Source organism: Simochromis diagramma, unplaced genomic scaffold, assembly GCF_900408965.1.
Source record: "Simochromis diagramma unplaced genomic scaffold, fSimDia1.1 OVJJ01000773.1, whole genome shotgun sequence".
In the NCBI taxonomy this organism is placed as follows: Eukaryota; Metazoa; Chordata; class Actinopteri; order Cichliformes; family Cichlidae; genus Simochromis; species Simochromis diagramma.
The window spans coordinates 27,945-42,706 of NW_024386807.1; the positions used below are offsets into that span (position 1 = coordinate 27,945).

Sequence of the window (14,762 nt, forward strand, 5' to 3'; positions counted from 1 at the left end):
CATATCGCAGCCGGCCACGCCCACAGGCGCAGCTGACACGGCACCGTGGAGTCTTCAGGTGACAGCCGGACCGAGCTGTCGCACTCCAGCTGTGACAGCTGCAGGAAGTTTACTGCGCATGTGCGGTGTGTCCGGGAACCGCTGAGAGGATTTTAAACCGAGCCGGACTCGCAGGGCTGACTCCGTGGATCCGCTGAGACTCGAAAGAACAGCAGGAAAACTCGTCCACCGTGACTCATGCCGGCTGTGGCACCAACACGCCACCTGCCGGAGGACTGAGGGGGCGGGCCTGCCCTGCTGCTGTGCTTCATGGAGGTAAAGAAAATGTGTTTATGATAGAAACACGACAGATTCACTGCAAAGTAACTGACTGACAAAGAACAAACACTGAACACAGCAACACAAAGAGTAACTGAGAATAAACAGACACACAAAAGTGTGTGAAAGGACAGAAACGAGGAACAAAAAGAGCAAACATGGACACACAAAACACCAGCAACACACAGTCCACGCAGAGACTCGGCATGATGGAAAAGAGCAAACGACGATGATAAAAGAAAAAGAGAAAGAGACAGAGACACTGCAGGGACACGGAGACGGAAAAAGGCTCAAAGACACCAACAAGGGGATAAACAACGAGACAGGAAGTGAGATATCGTGCGTACAAACACACAGAAGCACCTGTTAGCAGCGAGATCACTGAGAGTAGGACACACTGCAACCAGGCAGGAAATGACTTTGCAGTACTCCAAACCACCGCAGAGCTGCGACCGCCAGTCCAGCTGCTGATTTTTGACTCAGCCGAGCTTCTCAGACTCGTCTAATCCTCAGTTTGACGCTGATGATGACTTTTTGTGCTTCGCAGCGTTCGTTGGAGCAGAGAGACAGACGTGAGCGTCTGCAGGAACAGCTCCACCACAGAGACTCGGATGGACCTGTGGTCATGCGGACACAGAGAAACAGGAGAGGACGTTTAGAGCACTTCCTGTACTGTAAGCACTCCAGGCTGAACCATCTGAAACAGGAAGTTCAAAGGTATGGGTTGGAGAACCAGTACATCTTCAGTGAAGACATCCCTCCGTTCCCCCGACCCGAGTTCCACGTGAGCCGTGTCAAACACGACACGGAGCGACGGGGCTTATGTTGCATCAGGGTGGACGACGGCTTCGGGGATCCTCACAGGCAGGTCCTGGTGTGGTGGAGTCTGGCTGTGGGACCCGAGGAGATCCAGGAGGCCGAGACGAGGCTGCTAGAGGAGACTTACCCAAACCGGACGGAGGAGCAGGCCGCGAGGCAGCGGAGCTTCCTGTGGAGGTTCGCCTCCTCTCCGGCCTTCGGCGAGAAGTCCAGGCTGGGCTCGTACCGCTTCACCTTCCCCCTGCAGGAGGTGCTGACCGCCTACAGCGAGCAGGTACTCCTCTGTCAGCACACGGGCCCAACAGTTCAGTGAGACAGTAAAGCAGAAAGACTGAGTGTGATTAACAGGAAACACTAAACAGACTCAGCATGAACACGAGTTCAGATTAATGGAACCACAGGAAGACACAACACTGTGTCAAAGAAAACTCAGTCAGTTCAATTTTGTGGCACCAAATCATTCAAGTTCATGACAAAGACACAGAAACATGTAAGAAAGATTCAAAGCACAACAGAGACGGTAAACTGAGGCGCGCAGCTGCTGGCAGCAGCTTCCATCATCACGTGGTGGATGTCAGGTCATTTTGGGCTGTGAAGGATTTCTTCTTTCACAGGGTGGCGACTGTGCAGCAGACGTCTTTAATGACATTAACAAACAAATCATCTCTGATCCACACAGGATGAGGAGTACGCATCAGTCAGCTGAGTCTTTAATGAGTGCTGCTGAAATGTGAGGGTGCTGGGTGCTTTTATTTTGAAGTCCACTAACCACTCTGTCTTTTGAGGTCAACTTCCTGAAGGCTAGATTGCTGGAGTGCACATGATGAGGGAATTCCCTAATTATCCACCGTCAGTGGGATAAACCATTGGATGAGAGCTGAGGGGGGAGCAATCTGAGTCTGTAGTTTGAATTGATTTAGTTAGTTTGTATCTTATTTAACTGCTTTGTAGTCAGATGTATGTGGCGTGTGTTAACCGCTGCAGCTCACTGTACATGTTGATTTGTAGGTGGACTTTCTGGTGGTGTGGTCTGCATCTATTCAAGGAGGTTTAGATCCACCGGGGGATTTTCTGTTGACATGTGCTGTGGCTGTGATGTTAATGTTAAGATGTGCCGCTGGTGAGATCGTTGACCCTTGAAAGAAATGTGTTCAGAGCTCAGGTAAACTACCTTTGTTCCTCTGGTGCCCTTCATGTCCGCATGCACCGTCCTGTCTCAGGGGTTATTAACAGCCAAGTCGATGGTGAGACGACACAGACTGAGCCGTTTGGCCACAGCGGTGAAAGCTGAAGGTGAAGCTCTCAAACCTCAGCACTCGTCTGACCCCGTGTGGGTCGGAGAAAATCTAAAATAAATTCAAACATGTGCACCCTGCTCTCGTCTGCTGTACGATCGTCCACCCCGTGAAAAGAAGTCCAGAAGGAGCTGTGCCCGTGATGAGTGGAAACTGTAAAACCACAGCTGTGCACAAATCCACCACACCAGGTTAGTGACTGCAGGCGTGTAACAGCTGGAGTCTTCTGCTTCTATCATCTCCAGTTTTGCTCCGGAGCTCCGCCCATCATGAGGGTGTTCAAGACCTCGCTGTACAAACAGGAAGTGCAGTACTCTGTGCTGGTCCACAGCCCGGCCAATCAGCTGCTCTTCTCAAGGTTTCCTTTGCTCCCTGATGATGACCCGGACGCCGTCTGCGCTTATAGAGACGGACGCTTCATCTGGAGACCGGAGGCCATGTGTAAGACACACGGGTAAGAATCACACGGGTTAGAATCACACGGGTTAGAATCACACAGGTAAGAATCACACGGGTAAGAATCACACAGGTAAGAATCACACGGGTTAGAATCACACAGGTAAGAATCACACGGGTAAGAATCACACGGGTTAGAATCACACGGGTTAGAATCACACAGGTAAGAATCACACAGGTAAGAATCACACAGGTAAGAATCACACAGGTAAGAATCACACAGGTAAGAATCACACGGGTAAACTTGTCTGGATGCTCAGTCATCCAGGTAATAAATCCCAAAAGGTTGATTCTGTTCATCTGGACGTTTTCAGTGGGAGAAACGTGTCATCATCATCATCATCATCATCATCATCAGCTGACTGCAGGTTTCAACCTTATAAACAGGACATGATGACTGGAACCAGCAGCACTGGCTAGCTAACCAGCACAATGGGCAATGAAGGAGCTGACCTCTGACCTCTCAGCCCTTTGTTCATACGGGGCTGCTGGTTTCACTCATTGTGCAAATGTCCTGTATGTAAGGTTGAAAGCCTTTATTTCATTACACACGTATAACGAGATTAACAGAAGCGTGCGGCCTGCAGGCTGCACCGCAGCATCCAGGGTTTGTGCACGTAGCCAAGTCTCTGAGATGAGCAGGCAGCAGCTGCATATCTGAATCGTCTGTCTCGTGTACCATGGATCTGGCGTTTGTGAGGTAGAGGCTCTGCAGCGAGGGTTTGAGTGGCTGCTTCCTCAGCTCTGCCAGTAGTCCAGCCCTGCAGCCTCGCTTTTGCTTCCTCTCTCTTCGCCATCTGCGTCGCCTGTTCGATCCACGGAGAGCCCGCTGGTCTCGCCATCTTTATGAAACGCTGTTAGTCTGACGGGACTCAGACCTTCCAGCTTCTGCCTCGTCAGTCCACAGAATATTTCCCAGGACTCTCTGGGATCATCCAGGTGCTTGTTGGCAGATGTGGGATGAGCCTTTGTGAACTTGTCGCTCAGCAGTGCCTGGATGCCATTTTTGCCCAGTTGAATCATGACCTCTGACCTTAGCTGAGCCGAGTGAGGCCCGCAGGTCTTTAATGTTGTTCTGGGGTCTTCTCTGACCTCCTGGATGAGTCATGAATGAGGTTTTGGAGTAATTGTGGTTGGCGTGTTTCTCCCACTGTGGATCACTGGAGTCCCACAGCCTTAGAAATGTCCCAGTGACCCTTTCAGACTGATGATGTCACTGACTCAGCTGTTTCTTTACATCACAGCAGGACGTGTCTGAGATCTTTGGCCTGCTTCACTTTGTCACACAGGTTTAAGAGCTTCTTGTTTCAGCAGGTCTGCAGTAATCAGGCACCAGTTCAACACGCTGACCGTGATCCTGTGAAACTGGGACTAACCCACTGTGGCGGTGTACACAGGGAAATCTACTGAAATCACTTCAATGATCTTCATGGTGCAATACAGCTCAGTTTGGCTTCTCTTAGCAGAAAAATGCCAATAAAGAAATAAAATAAATGAGTAAGCAGTAAACTGTTGACTCGGAGCATGTGCAGAGTGTGTACTGCTCTCATTGATGCCGTCTGCCTGCTTCTTCGTCCTGATGTGATAGATGGAGATATGGAAGCTTCATCCCAAAAATGTGCTCGTGTAGGTCTTTGCTTTCTGCAGCAGCTGTGGGTGCAGCGTGGTGTCAGCGTGGATCCGGTCCTGTGGACATTCAGCTGCAGGTTCTGAAGGTTTCAGGGTTCTGGGTCCTTCTCAGCAGCATTTTGTGTCCTTGTGATGTTTCTGTGGCTTCATTAGTGCTCAGCAGTTATGTTCCCTGTTTAGCTCCTTGATTATTTAGTATTTCCCCCTTGTGTCTGTGTGTGTCTGTGTGTCTGTGTGTGTCTGTGCGTCTGTGTGTGTCTGTGCGTCTGTGTGCGTCTGTGTGTCTGTGTGCGTCTGTGCGTCTGTGTGTCTGTGCGTCTGTGTGCGTCTGTGTGTGTCTGTGTCTGTGTGCGTCTGTGTCTGTGTGCGTCTGTGTCTGTGTGCGTCTGTGTGTTTCTGTGTCTGTGTGCGTCTGTGTGTCTGTGTGTGTCTGTGTGTCTGTGTGTGTCTGTGTCTGTGTGCGTCTGTGTGCGTCTGTGTGTCTGTGTGTGTCTGTGTGTCTGTGTGTGTCTGTGTGCGTCTGTGTGTCTGTGTGTGCGTCTGTGTGTCTGTGTGTGCGTCTGTGTGCGTCTGTGTGTGCGTCTGTGTGCGTCTGTGTGCGTCTGTGTGTGTGTCTGTGCGTGTGCGTCTGTGTGTCTGTGTGTGCGTCTGTGTGCGTCTGTGTGTCTGTGTGCCACTGTGTGTGTGTCTGTGTGTCTGTGTGTGTCTGTGTGTCTGTCTGTGTGTCTGTGTGTGTCTGTGTGTCTGTGTGTCTGTCTGTGTGTCTGTGTGCGTCAGCTTAGCATTTCCCAGTTTAGGTTTGTCTGTTTTTCCCCAATACAGCTGTAGCTTTTTTAGTTCATTCCTTGTGTCTGTGTGCGTCTGTGTGCGTCTGTGTGCATCTGTGTGTGTGTCTGTGTGCGTCTGTGTGCGTCTGTGTGTCTGTGTGTGCGTCTGTGTGTCTGTGTGCGTTTGTGTGCGTCTGTGTGTGTCAGTGAGTGCGTTGGCTCCTCTCACAGCCGCTTCCTGACAGTTTGCCGTGTTTCCACTTTCCCAGCCTCTCAGTCGTGTGCGTTGTTCCCACAGTTACGAGCTGACCCACAGACCTGATGGGAACCACGTGGATGCTCAGCAGCTGATTCGACGAGTGTTTTATGTTTGGGACAATGTCGCCGTCGCCCTGCACGTGGAGAACAGACGGGTAGCTCCTCCTCATCACTCTTTACACCTGAAGCATGTTGAGTTAGAAAAGGAACATTTTTGTCTTCGTTTTTTTAAATATATATTTCATATTATGAGAAGATTTCGTAGCCTGTCAGTCTGCATCCACAGGTTGTATGAAAGCTTCGTCCCGGCAGCAGGGTGAGGTGAGCGATTCTCTGCAGCATGCAGGCAGATGGTCATGAGTCCGAGCTGTGGGAGCGGCGTCGCTGCTGCAGAATATGGACCCAAATTCTTTGTTTCTCTTCATATTTTCATTTTTCCTCCATGGATAGATGATCCAATAGTCTTTGCTCGAGACAGGTGAAAAAACAACACTTTAGACCAACAGTCTGTGAAGACCGTGTCACCATCCACCTGTCAAAGAGGCCACGCCCCTAATAAGCCTTAATGCAATTTAAACAGGTGAATTCTAAAGATGTGTTTCAGGCTGTAAAGATGTTTGTTTCTGCTGTAGTTCTAACATCTATGGCCGGACCTATACTTAACAAAATATTAAAATCATTTCACTTCACACCTGAATGAACTGAATTTGAAGCTGCAAAGACGATTCAATCTGTGAACCGATGACGCTGCTTTCAGAGGAAACCTGAAGTGTTCCTGCAAGGAGACTATGCACACTTCCCAACAGTGAAGGAACAGGTTCAGGGAGATGTGTCCTCTTTTGTTGACCTTGTTGATAAGCTGGTTGAAAACTTCAGCAAACGTTTCGATAGCTTCAGCTTTGGACAGCAGCTCATCATGTAAAGAACCCATTTCTCATCACTGATGTCAGAGGGTTCTCAAAGGAAGTCACACAGCACTTCAAGTGGCCAAATGCTGGGCCTCTTCAAATGCAGCTGGTTGATCTCCAAGCAGATGTGGCCCTGAAAGAGCAGTTTGGGAGAACTGAACCTGCCTTTCTGGCTCCAAATGGTCCCAAATCTGAGGAAAGTAGCCCTGCACATCTCGACCATGTGTGGCTCCACATACAGCTGTGAGGCAGCTTTCTCCACAATGAACATAATAAAAACTAAATATCGTTCCAGGCTCACCAACGAGCACCTACACGTGTATGAGAACAGGTCTGACACCATTCCAGCCCAGATTTACAATCCTGGCAAACTAAAGCTAAGTTCTCTCACCGAACAACAGAAAGTGGAATATAAGGGGGAAAGAAAGAGAAACTGTGAAATTGGTAAGATGCTTTGATGTTATCTGTTGAAAACGTCGAGATGTGAAAGGTAAAGAAAAAACTCCACCTGCTGCTTTTTTCTGAAATGAAGCACTTTGTTTTAAGAGGCACAATTTAGTCATTTTATTTATTTTCTCTAATTCATTTTAAACAGCAGCCCTGCATCTAATGTAGGCCTACTGTGTGTTTCAGTGTTAGCGACAAATTTTGTTGAAATGTTTTAACTTGTATTTTCATTGATTTGACAGTTCATAGATATTAATGTAAAAAAAAGGCTGCTTCTCTATCACAGTCATAATGCAAGTTAGACATTATGATGTCCCGGACCTCTGCTTGAGAAGATTTTCTCCAACTGGACCTCCTCAAAGTTTAGTTAAATAAAGGTCATCTTAAATTGTAGTTGAATACCCCTAATCTATGGAGACTCACTGCTGCCTCTGCTGGGCGTCAGAGGAACTGCAGTTGTTGGCGCTTCATGCTTGAGAAGCTGGTTTATGTTTGACTGCAGGACCTCGAACATGATTATTTGTTGTGATCATGTAGGTTCACACGTGTTCTCTCAGCCTTAATGTTTCCAACTGTCCCTGAACGCAACACTCCTGCAGGTGTACCGTCAGAGTTCAGACGTTTGCAGGTTTCCTTTAAAAACATCCTGTTGATCCTTCAGGTGCTGACGTTTGACGCTGACCGCCTGAGACAGAACCTCAGGTTCTGTTGGCCGGACGAAGTAACAGCCAGAAACGACGAGGAGGAGGAGTTCGATGATTTCGAAGACGCTACAAACTTGGTTAAATGCCTGTGGCCGGGCTGGCGCCTCCCCCTGGAGGAGGAGCGCTCGCTCCTGCAGCGTTACACAGGTATCACATGTGCACACTGGAGACTGTGACCCCTCCCAGTGTGAGGTACAGCGATCTTTGAGTTTCTGTAGAAAGCAAGTCCAAGTCGTGCCGTCCTCGGTACTTTGCACTCTTCCTTTAAAGCGTGAGGGAGGGGCTGTGTGACATCATGAAGAATATCGATGACGACTTTAAAGCGTCTGTCGTTTCATCTCAGACCCACAGAAACAGGAAACACGGAGCTTAAAATGATCCTTTAAATCTCGTTTTAACAGCAGACTTTCTCCATCTCAGTGTCCGACATCAGACTGGTTCTTGTTGGGAGGCCTGGAGTGGGGAAGAGCTCCACTGGGAACGCCATCTTAGGAAGGCTTGGCTTCAGTCCAGGCGGTCCATCCTCAGGTAAGTCTAACCCATCTGTGGACTGATTTAGCCCCAGCCTCTTTGGTTCCCCTACACGGCTAACATTAGCTTAGTGTAGGAGGTCAAACGCCTCAAACTGGGAGCATGTTCAGAGTAAACTGGTGGAATCCTCTTCTCAGGGACGTCATCGTGCTGCTGGCAGAGCGAGTGGGTGTTCGGCCACCAGGTGACCGTAGCCGAGACTCCCGGTCTCTCGGAAGCATCAGACGATGCCGTGAAGAGGGACATCTCCACATGTGTCAACATGCTGAGGCCCCACGCCGTCCTGCTGGTCACCAGGGTGGGGTCCTCCACCGTGGAGAATCTAGCCACCATGAGGCAGGTGGAGGAGTTCTTTGGGATGGACGTGTTGAGGTACACCAGGATCCTCTACACCTATGCTAACCCGGCGGCTCCAGACATCGAGAGACAGCGCCGGGCGGCGGGACCTGAGCTGCTTTTCAAAGTGGGCTACAGGTACCACGTCCTCAACAACAACCCGGACCACTGGGACGGTCAGCAGGTCTACGATCTGGTGCAGGCCGTGGCGAGGATGGTCATGGCTAAAGGAGGGGAGGTCTACTCCATCAGGAACACCGTCTGAGTGCTGGGTGATGTTGTAATGTTGTTTACACTGTTTACCCTCAGGTGGTGGAGTGTGGCGTACGATAAATGCACCAGAACACCCAGCACAGCGACACCTGCTGGCCTTAGTGAGGAGGTCACCTCCCAGTTTAGCTTCCATGATGCATCATGGGAAGTCCCCCCCCATCCTGACATCAGCAGGTTTGAAAATGCAGTTTGTTTGTAGCCGACTGCGAATGTTTAAACTGTGAATATTTGCAACGATCCAAAAGCCTTTTAAAAAATCCCAACAGTGCCGATCTCACGAAGATCATTCAAGACACACGTGTGTCTGTGAGGGTTTGAAAATGACAGGAAGCCAAAACAGGAGAAATCTGCTCTCTCTTTCTAGTCCCTGTCAGGACTCTTGCTGCAGCATTTTGGATCAGCTGAAGGCTTTTCAGGGAGTTTTTAGGACTTCCTGATAATAATGAATTACAGTCGTCCAGCCTGGAAGTAATAAATGCATGAACTAGTTTTTCAGCGTCACTCTGAGACAGGATATTTCTAACTTTAGAGATGTTGGTCACATGAGAGGAATGTGTGAGTGACCGAACAAATGAACCTTCTGAAGTTTGGAAAACTGTGTCCATGAGGACTCCAGCATCACCGCGTCTCCACCTGCTGGTGAGGACCCGCCTCTGCCTTTGTGCAGACCAACCGCTGCACAGCGTTACTAACAGGAGGATCATTTCCACGGTGGACACAATCAGAGTGCTGCATCTGCCAATCAGCAGTGATTTTCTCTGTGTAGCCCCTCCCACAGACACACCTATGGGCCCAGTTCTCACCTGACCCAATGCAGCACCGACAGCCTGTCAGTGGTGACCATTTAAGCCAATCAGCTGCCAGCACATGTGTAAAGATGAAACTGAGGAAGTGAAAATGAAAAAGCACATCATCTCTGATGTCTCCTGTAACTGATTCAATAACGATGCTAATGATGTTTCTGCGGTCAGGTTTTATTCTGATTTTATTCTGATTATTAATGAGCAGTATTTAAATGAACTGTTTTAACCTTTAAAGCTTCTTTTCCTTTGATGTCTCCTGTTTCACTGTTATCAGGAGTGTTTTGTCTTTGTGGATGTGCCAAATAAAATATTTTTCATATCGTTTTCAGACAGTAAACTTTAATTACGTTAAATTAGAGCTTAACAATCCTTTTCACCTCCTGCTGTGAGACCTGGTTACCCCATAACAGAATATGTTGAAATAATTTCTCACAGTCAGCTTTTGCAGTCAGACTATAAATACATAAGAAGACGTAGTTTTAGAGCAAGCGAGGGATATCAGTGGAAAATAAAACCTGATGGGCCTCAGAAGTTATTTCACCTGAAGGAGCTCAAACTGCTGTTATTAATGAGCCCTGAATGACCTCGGAGAGCTAGCAAAGAGCCAGCTAAACAACAACAGCTAATGTTTGGCTCGAGTGTCCTAAAAATCCCACTTTGCCTCAGATAAACAGTTTGATTCCATCCTCACATCAAACATAGTTAGATCCACTTCAGAGACAGTTTCAGTAACTGAGGCTAACAGCAGCGAATAGAGGCTAACAGCAGCTAATAGAGGCTAACAGCAGCTAACAGAGGCTAAAAGACACTAACAGCAGCAAACAGAAGCTAACAGCAGTCCATATTGACAGAAAGTTCAGCATATTTTCAACATCTTGCCTCAGTATCACTGTCATCAGACAGAAGTGAGTTTCACTCACTCACTGATTCCTCCAAACTAAATACAGGTGGACACCAGCTGGCACCAGTGATCTGACAGCTTACACTACAGATGAATGTTATTTTGCTGACTTCAGGGGTGAAAATGTTAAATCCTGCAAAATACTTGACACATATCTGTTTCTTATTTCTGATTTACTGCTAAATGTTGATATTATTCAAATATGTTAAAATGTAATGTGAATTAAATGTTTTATATAGAAACAGTAGTAGAGGCCAGGCGTGGCCATTACGAGGCCTAACAACAACAGTTAGAAACAAACAAATAATGGTGCAGTAACATCGGCTGTAGATGTGATCATCACCATGAATCCAGGGCGCTTCTGTCTGGTGACCTCGGCATATCAATGTCGAAATAGCGGTAAAACTGTGGGAGGAGCCACGGGAGTTCAGGGTCGGATCTGAGACCCCTTAGGAAGGACTTTCATTGGACGCCCTGAGAACTTCTGTCCACGAGCTCAGGAAGTTCTCAGGGCATGCAGGGGAACAGCTGACATGTACTCGATTTATTGTCGAGGGTGGAAAGAGGACTTTGAGGAGCTCCTGAGTCTGACCGAACCTTCATCTGTGAAGGAGACACAGCCTGAAGATTTGGGGGAACCTCTGCAGATACACTGGCAGAGATGCTGTCTGGTTCAGGACGTCAGGACTGACTCAGACTTGTCCTGAGATGATAACGGCTCTGTACATCACGGGCTGTTTGGGCTTTAAGGTGCAGACAGCGCCTTTGTACTGGCAGACTGAGGTGGTGGTTCCCTTTGGAGGTCTTCCAGGCAGGAGACCCCGAGTGAGACCAGAACCTGCTGGTCTGGTTAGGAAGGCCTCAGAAGTCTGGAATACGGCTCAGCCTGCAGGTGACCTGACTTTGATGGATGGATATGTTTTTACAAGCAGACGCTTCTGATGAGCGCTGGGGTCAGAGCGCAGCTTGTTTTTGTAACGTTTTTTATTGTTGGCAAGAGTGTTAATAAAAAAATCGTTAATCATGAAACAGAAAAACGAGAACACAAAGAGAAGAAGAGCGTTGGGTCAGGTCTAAATGACCTGTTCAAGTTCAATAAGCAGAAAGAGGTGAACATGTTTCAGTAAAACGACCCTGATGGTTTCCATCACAGCACGAACGTCAGGCTCATATCAGCCTCGGGTGAATTCTGCTCAGCCCGGACGCAAGTGAAGGAGGAAGAAACCACAGTGACATCAGAAACAGTTTGGCACCCGCACTTCCTGTCTCATTACATCACACCGTTTCCTACAACTCCGAGGAAATACACCAGACAAGCCTTTTATGGAAATGTAAGGTCGGTTAGGTTCACTGAACAAAACCATGACAGCAGGTCCTCGGTGATGAAGCAGAATTCAAACAAACAACAACAAACCTCAAACATCTGAAGACGAATCAAACTGAAACTTCAGGCAAGACGTGCAGTCAATGAACCAAAACCAGAACGCTGTGTGTGTGTGTGTGTGTGTGTGTGTGTGTGTGTGTGTGTGTGTGTGTGTGTGTGTGTGTGTGCGAGACTGGGTGGGGTCTGAATAAAAGTGTGTCCCGTCAGATATCAGAGACCACTTCTCTTCAGCTCACCCTCCATGATCATGCAGACGCAGACAAACAGCCGAAACTATACCGAACATTTGATAGAGGGTCAGCATGTGCGGCTGAATGATTTAAGAAGTACAGCTGAGCGTCAGGGTTTGGAGAACCGGTACCTCTACAAAGAAGACATCCCTGACTACCCCCGACCCGAGTTTCACGTGTCTCACCTGAAACACAACACAGAGCGACGGGGGCTATGTGGGATCCGGAAGGACAGAGGCTTCAAGGATCCTTGTGGAGGCTCCTCGGATCCTCGCCATCTCTCCCTGGTGTGGTGGAGTCTGGCTGTGGGACCCGAGGAGATCCAAGCAGCTGAGACGAGGCTCCTGCAGGAGACCTACCCAGACCGGATGGAGGAGCAGGCTGCAGAGCAGGAGAGCTTCCTGTGGAAGTTCGCCTCCTCTCCAGCCTTCAAGAGGAGGTCGAGACTGGGCTCGTACCGCTTCAGGTTTCCTCTGGAGGAGGTGCTGACGGCCTACAGCGAGCAGGTAATCCTATGTTTAAATGACTGTTTGCATTCACAGAGCTGGCATCACCGCCTGTGAGCACCATAAAAGAGTCAGAGATGTCTGTGAACTTCATGTCAAACACTTTTCAGAGGCAGAGTTTGAACATGAATATCTAAAACACTGTTAACAACAGAAACCTGACAGTTTCACCCACATGGAAAAGATATGAATAAATCTTATAAAGTTTGAATCTGTCTTGTGTGAAACTTGAATGAAAAGCATACAAGAGTGAAAACAGATATAAGATCCCTTGAAAAATTATATAATGAAACTTGTATGTTTTGGATACTTCCTAAAACAATATATGAAAATAATGAGAAAGTGGCCACTTTCATGAGTAAATCATAGAAGTTTTTACTATTTCTTTTCCATATGGGCACTTGTGGGTCTTACCAGAAACATGAAACAGGATCTAGTATTCAAATATCTGCATCCTGGATCATTTAAATATTTTAAAAATTCAAGTAGTCCTGTAAAAAACTGCAAACAATAACCTGGGGCTGTTCATGAATGATGTATATTTATATTTCTCCATAATGTTAAAACACTGAATACTGTAAATATTACATTCTTAGTCACAAACTGAAGAACGTGCTTTTTTCGTTCAGCTTACATGGACTCAGTAAATATTTCAGGTGGAAACACAAACATCAGCCGACTGGAACAGACCCAGTTAAAACTCAAAGTGTAATCACAACATTCCTGACAACACCGAACAACAGGGCACTTCCATCCTTCGTTTACAGCGAGCTGCTGTCGTGACTCAAAGCGCACGTCGACCGAAACTCGCTGTGCCGCGTCACTCTTTCTGTCTCTGGAAGTAAAACTGAAACTTCTGTTATCGTCCCCAGTTTTGCTCCGGAGCTCCGCCCATCATGAGGGTGTTCAAAACCTCCCTGTACAAACAGGAAGTGCAGTACTCTGTGCTGGTCCACAGCCCGGCCAATCAGCGGTTCTTCTCAAGGTTTCCTTTGCTCCCTGATGATGACCCGGACGCCGTCTGCACTTATAGAGATGGACGCTTTATCTGGAGACCAGAGGCCATGTGTAACGAACACAGGTAAGAATCACACAGGTAAAGATCACACAGGTAAATGTGGAAATGACCTCCAGTGAGAGACTAAAAGCGCCCTCTGTGTCTCTGCCCGTCCTCTCAGCTACGAGTTGATCCGAGGACCTGACGAGAACCAGATGGACGCTTGGGGGCCGATTAGGCACCCAGAGTTTTATGTGTGGGATCACGTCGCCGTCGCCCTGCACATGGAGAACAGAAAGGTACCTTCGCTGCTCCTCCTCCTCACTATCAGCCAGCCGGCGCCTCCAGCCCGCCCCAGACTGCATCCACCACAGCGTGAGCGCTGAAAGGCTTTGAATGAACCGCCGTGTGAAGAGCTCAGAGTGCTGGACCATCACGTCTGACTCTGACAGTTTAATTTGTGACTGAGCTTCAGTTTCATGGTTGTCTTTTTCTGTTTCAGGTGCTGAGGTTTGATCCTGATCAGCTGAGAGAAAACCTGAGGTTCTGCTGGAGGGACAACAGGACAATCATACCCGAAACACGCTTTGATCACTTCTGCAGAGCCCACTCCCTCCTTAGACGCCTGTGGCCCAGATACTCCTGGCTGGAGAAGGAGCCCCCACTCCGGCCTACCTGAGGCAATGAATCCACATTTCTCCTGACAGCTGCCTCGAGTGGACACTAGGAGAACTGCAGTCTTTGTTTTCTTATTAAAAATACTCTAGTAAAAGTAAAAGATATCTCTGAGGTTGTGTCTACTATGAATGTGATAAAAATAAAGAAATAAAGATAAATGAACTCGGGGGTGGCATAAGCTCCACCCCCGGCAGCCCTGAACTGGATCAGTAGAAGATGATGGGCTCAGAGTTCCAGCAACACAACTTCTATCACACCTGGAGATTGATGAGGTACAATACAAACAGTACAGCGTGTAGCAAGGACGCCAATGTCACAGCCTGGCCCTCGCCATAATTTGTATCATGGTGGCTGGACTTTGTTCTCTGTGTTCTGTGCCTTTAAATGTCTCTGCAGGTCCCTTCTGGTTTGAGAGCTGGCAGCTGCTGATTGGTTCCCTGATCAAGTGGCTTTTTTAAAAACCCTCCCCAGCAGCTGCGCTGTGTGTGTGTGTGTGTGTGTGTGTGTGTGTGTGCGTGCGTG

General features: G+C 48.1%; 2 protein-coding genes across 4 annotated transcripts; both read left to right on the plus strand.

Annotated features, from left to right (window-relative positions):
* The first annotated feature begins 18 nt into the window (after positions 1-18).
* Positions 19-9,167, plus strand: LOC120730613. 3 transcript variants are annotated; one of them, XM_040027033.1, is made up of 7 exons: positions 21-315; positions 866-1,411; positions 2,678-2,886; positions 5,583-5,697; positions 7,559-7,748; positions 8,022-8,129; positions 8,270-9,167. In XM_040027033.1, exons 1-7 carry the CDS (start codon positions 310-312, stop codon positions 8,731-8,733), a joined length of 1,638 nt encoding a protein of 545 aa, XP_039882967.1. In that variant the 5' UTR covers positions 21-309; the 3' UTR covers positions 8,734-9,167. The 3 variants fall into 3 exon arrangements, with proteins under 3 accessions (XP_039882968.1, XP_039882967.1, XP_039882966.1); XM_040027034.1 differs by having other exon boundaries at positions 19-1,411; positions 8,003-8,129; positions 8,270-8,652; XM_040027032.1 differs by having other exon boundaries at positions 21-1,411.
* An 8-nt stretch (positions 9,168-9,175) lies between these two features.
* On the plus strand, positions 9,176-14,340 carry LOC120730616. Its single transcript, XM_040027041.1, has 4 exons — positions 9,176-12,565; positions 13,438-13,646; positions 13,744-13,861; positions 14,065-14,340. The coding sequence occupies exons 1-4, from the start codon at positions 12,071-12,073 to the stop codon at positions 14,239-14,241; spliced, it is 999 nt and encodes a 332-aa protein (XP_039882975.1). The 5' UTR covers positions 9,176-12,070; the 3' UTR covers positions 14,242-14,340.
* Positions 14,341-14,762: the final 422 nt, after the last annotated feature.

Bases quoted from the DNA above. Each gene is read 5' to 3' on its own strand.
- LOC120730613 (XM_040027032.1), top strand. From the start codon at position 842: ATGATGACTTTTTGTGCTTCGCAGCGTTCGTTGGAGCAGAGAGACAGA. The intron at 2,887-5,582 runs GTAAGAATCACA...TTGTTCCCACAG, and splicing joins GCCATGTGTAAGACACACGG to TTACGAGCTGACCCACAGAC. The intron at 8,130-8,269 runs GTAAGTCTAACC...TCCTCTTCTCAG, and splicing joins TCCAGGCGGTCCATCCTCAG to GGACGTCATCGTGCTGCTGG.
- LOC120730616 (XM_040027041.1), top strand. From the start codon at position 12,071: ATGATCATGCAGACGCAGACAAACAGCCGAAACTATACCGAACATTTG. The intron at 12,566-13,437 runs GTAATCCTATGT...TATCGTCCCCAG, and splicing joins TGACGGCCTACAGCGAGCAG to TTTTGCTCCGGAGCTCCGCC. The intron at 13,862-14,064 runs GTACCTTCGCTG...TTTCTGTTTCAG, and splicing joins TGCACATGGAGAACAGAAAG to GTGCTGAGGTTTGATCCTGA.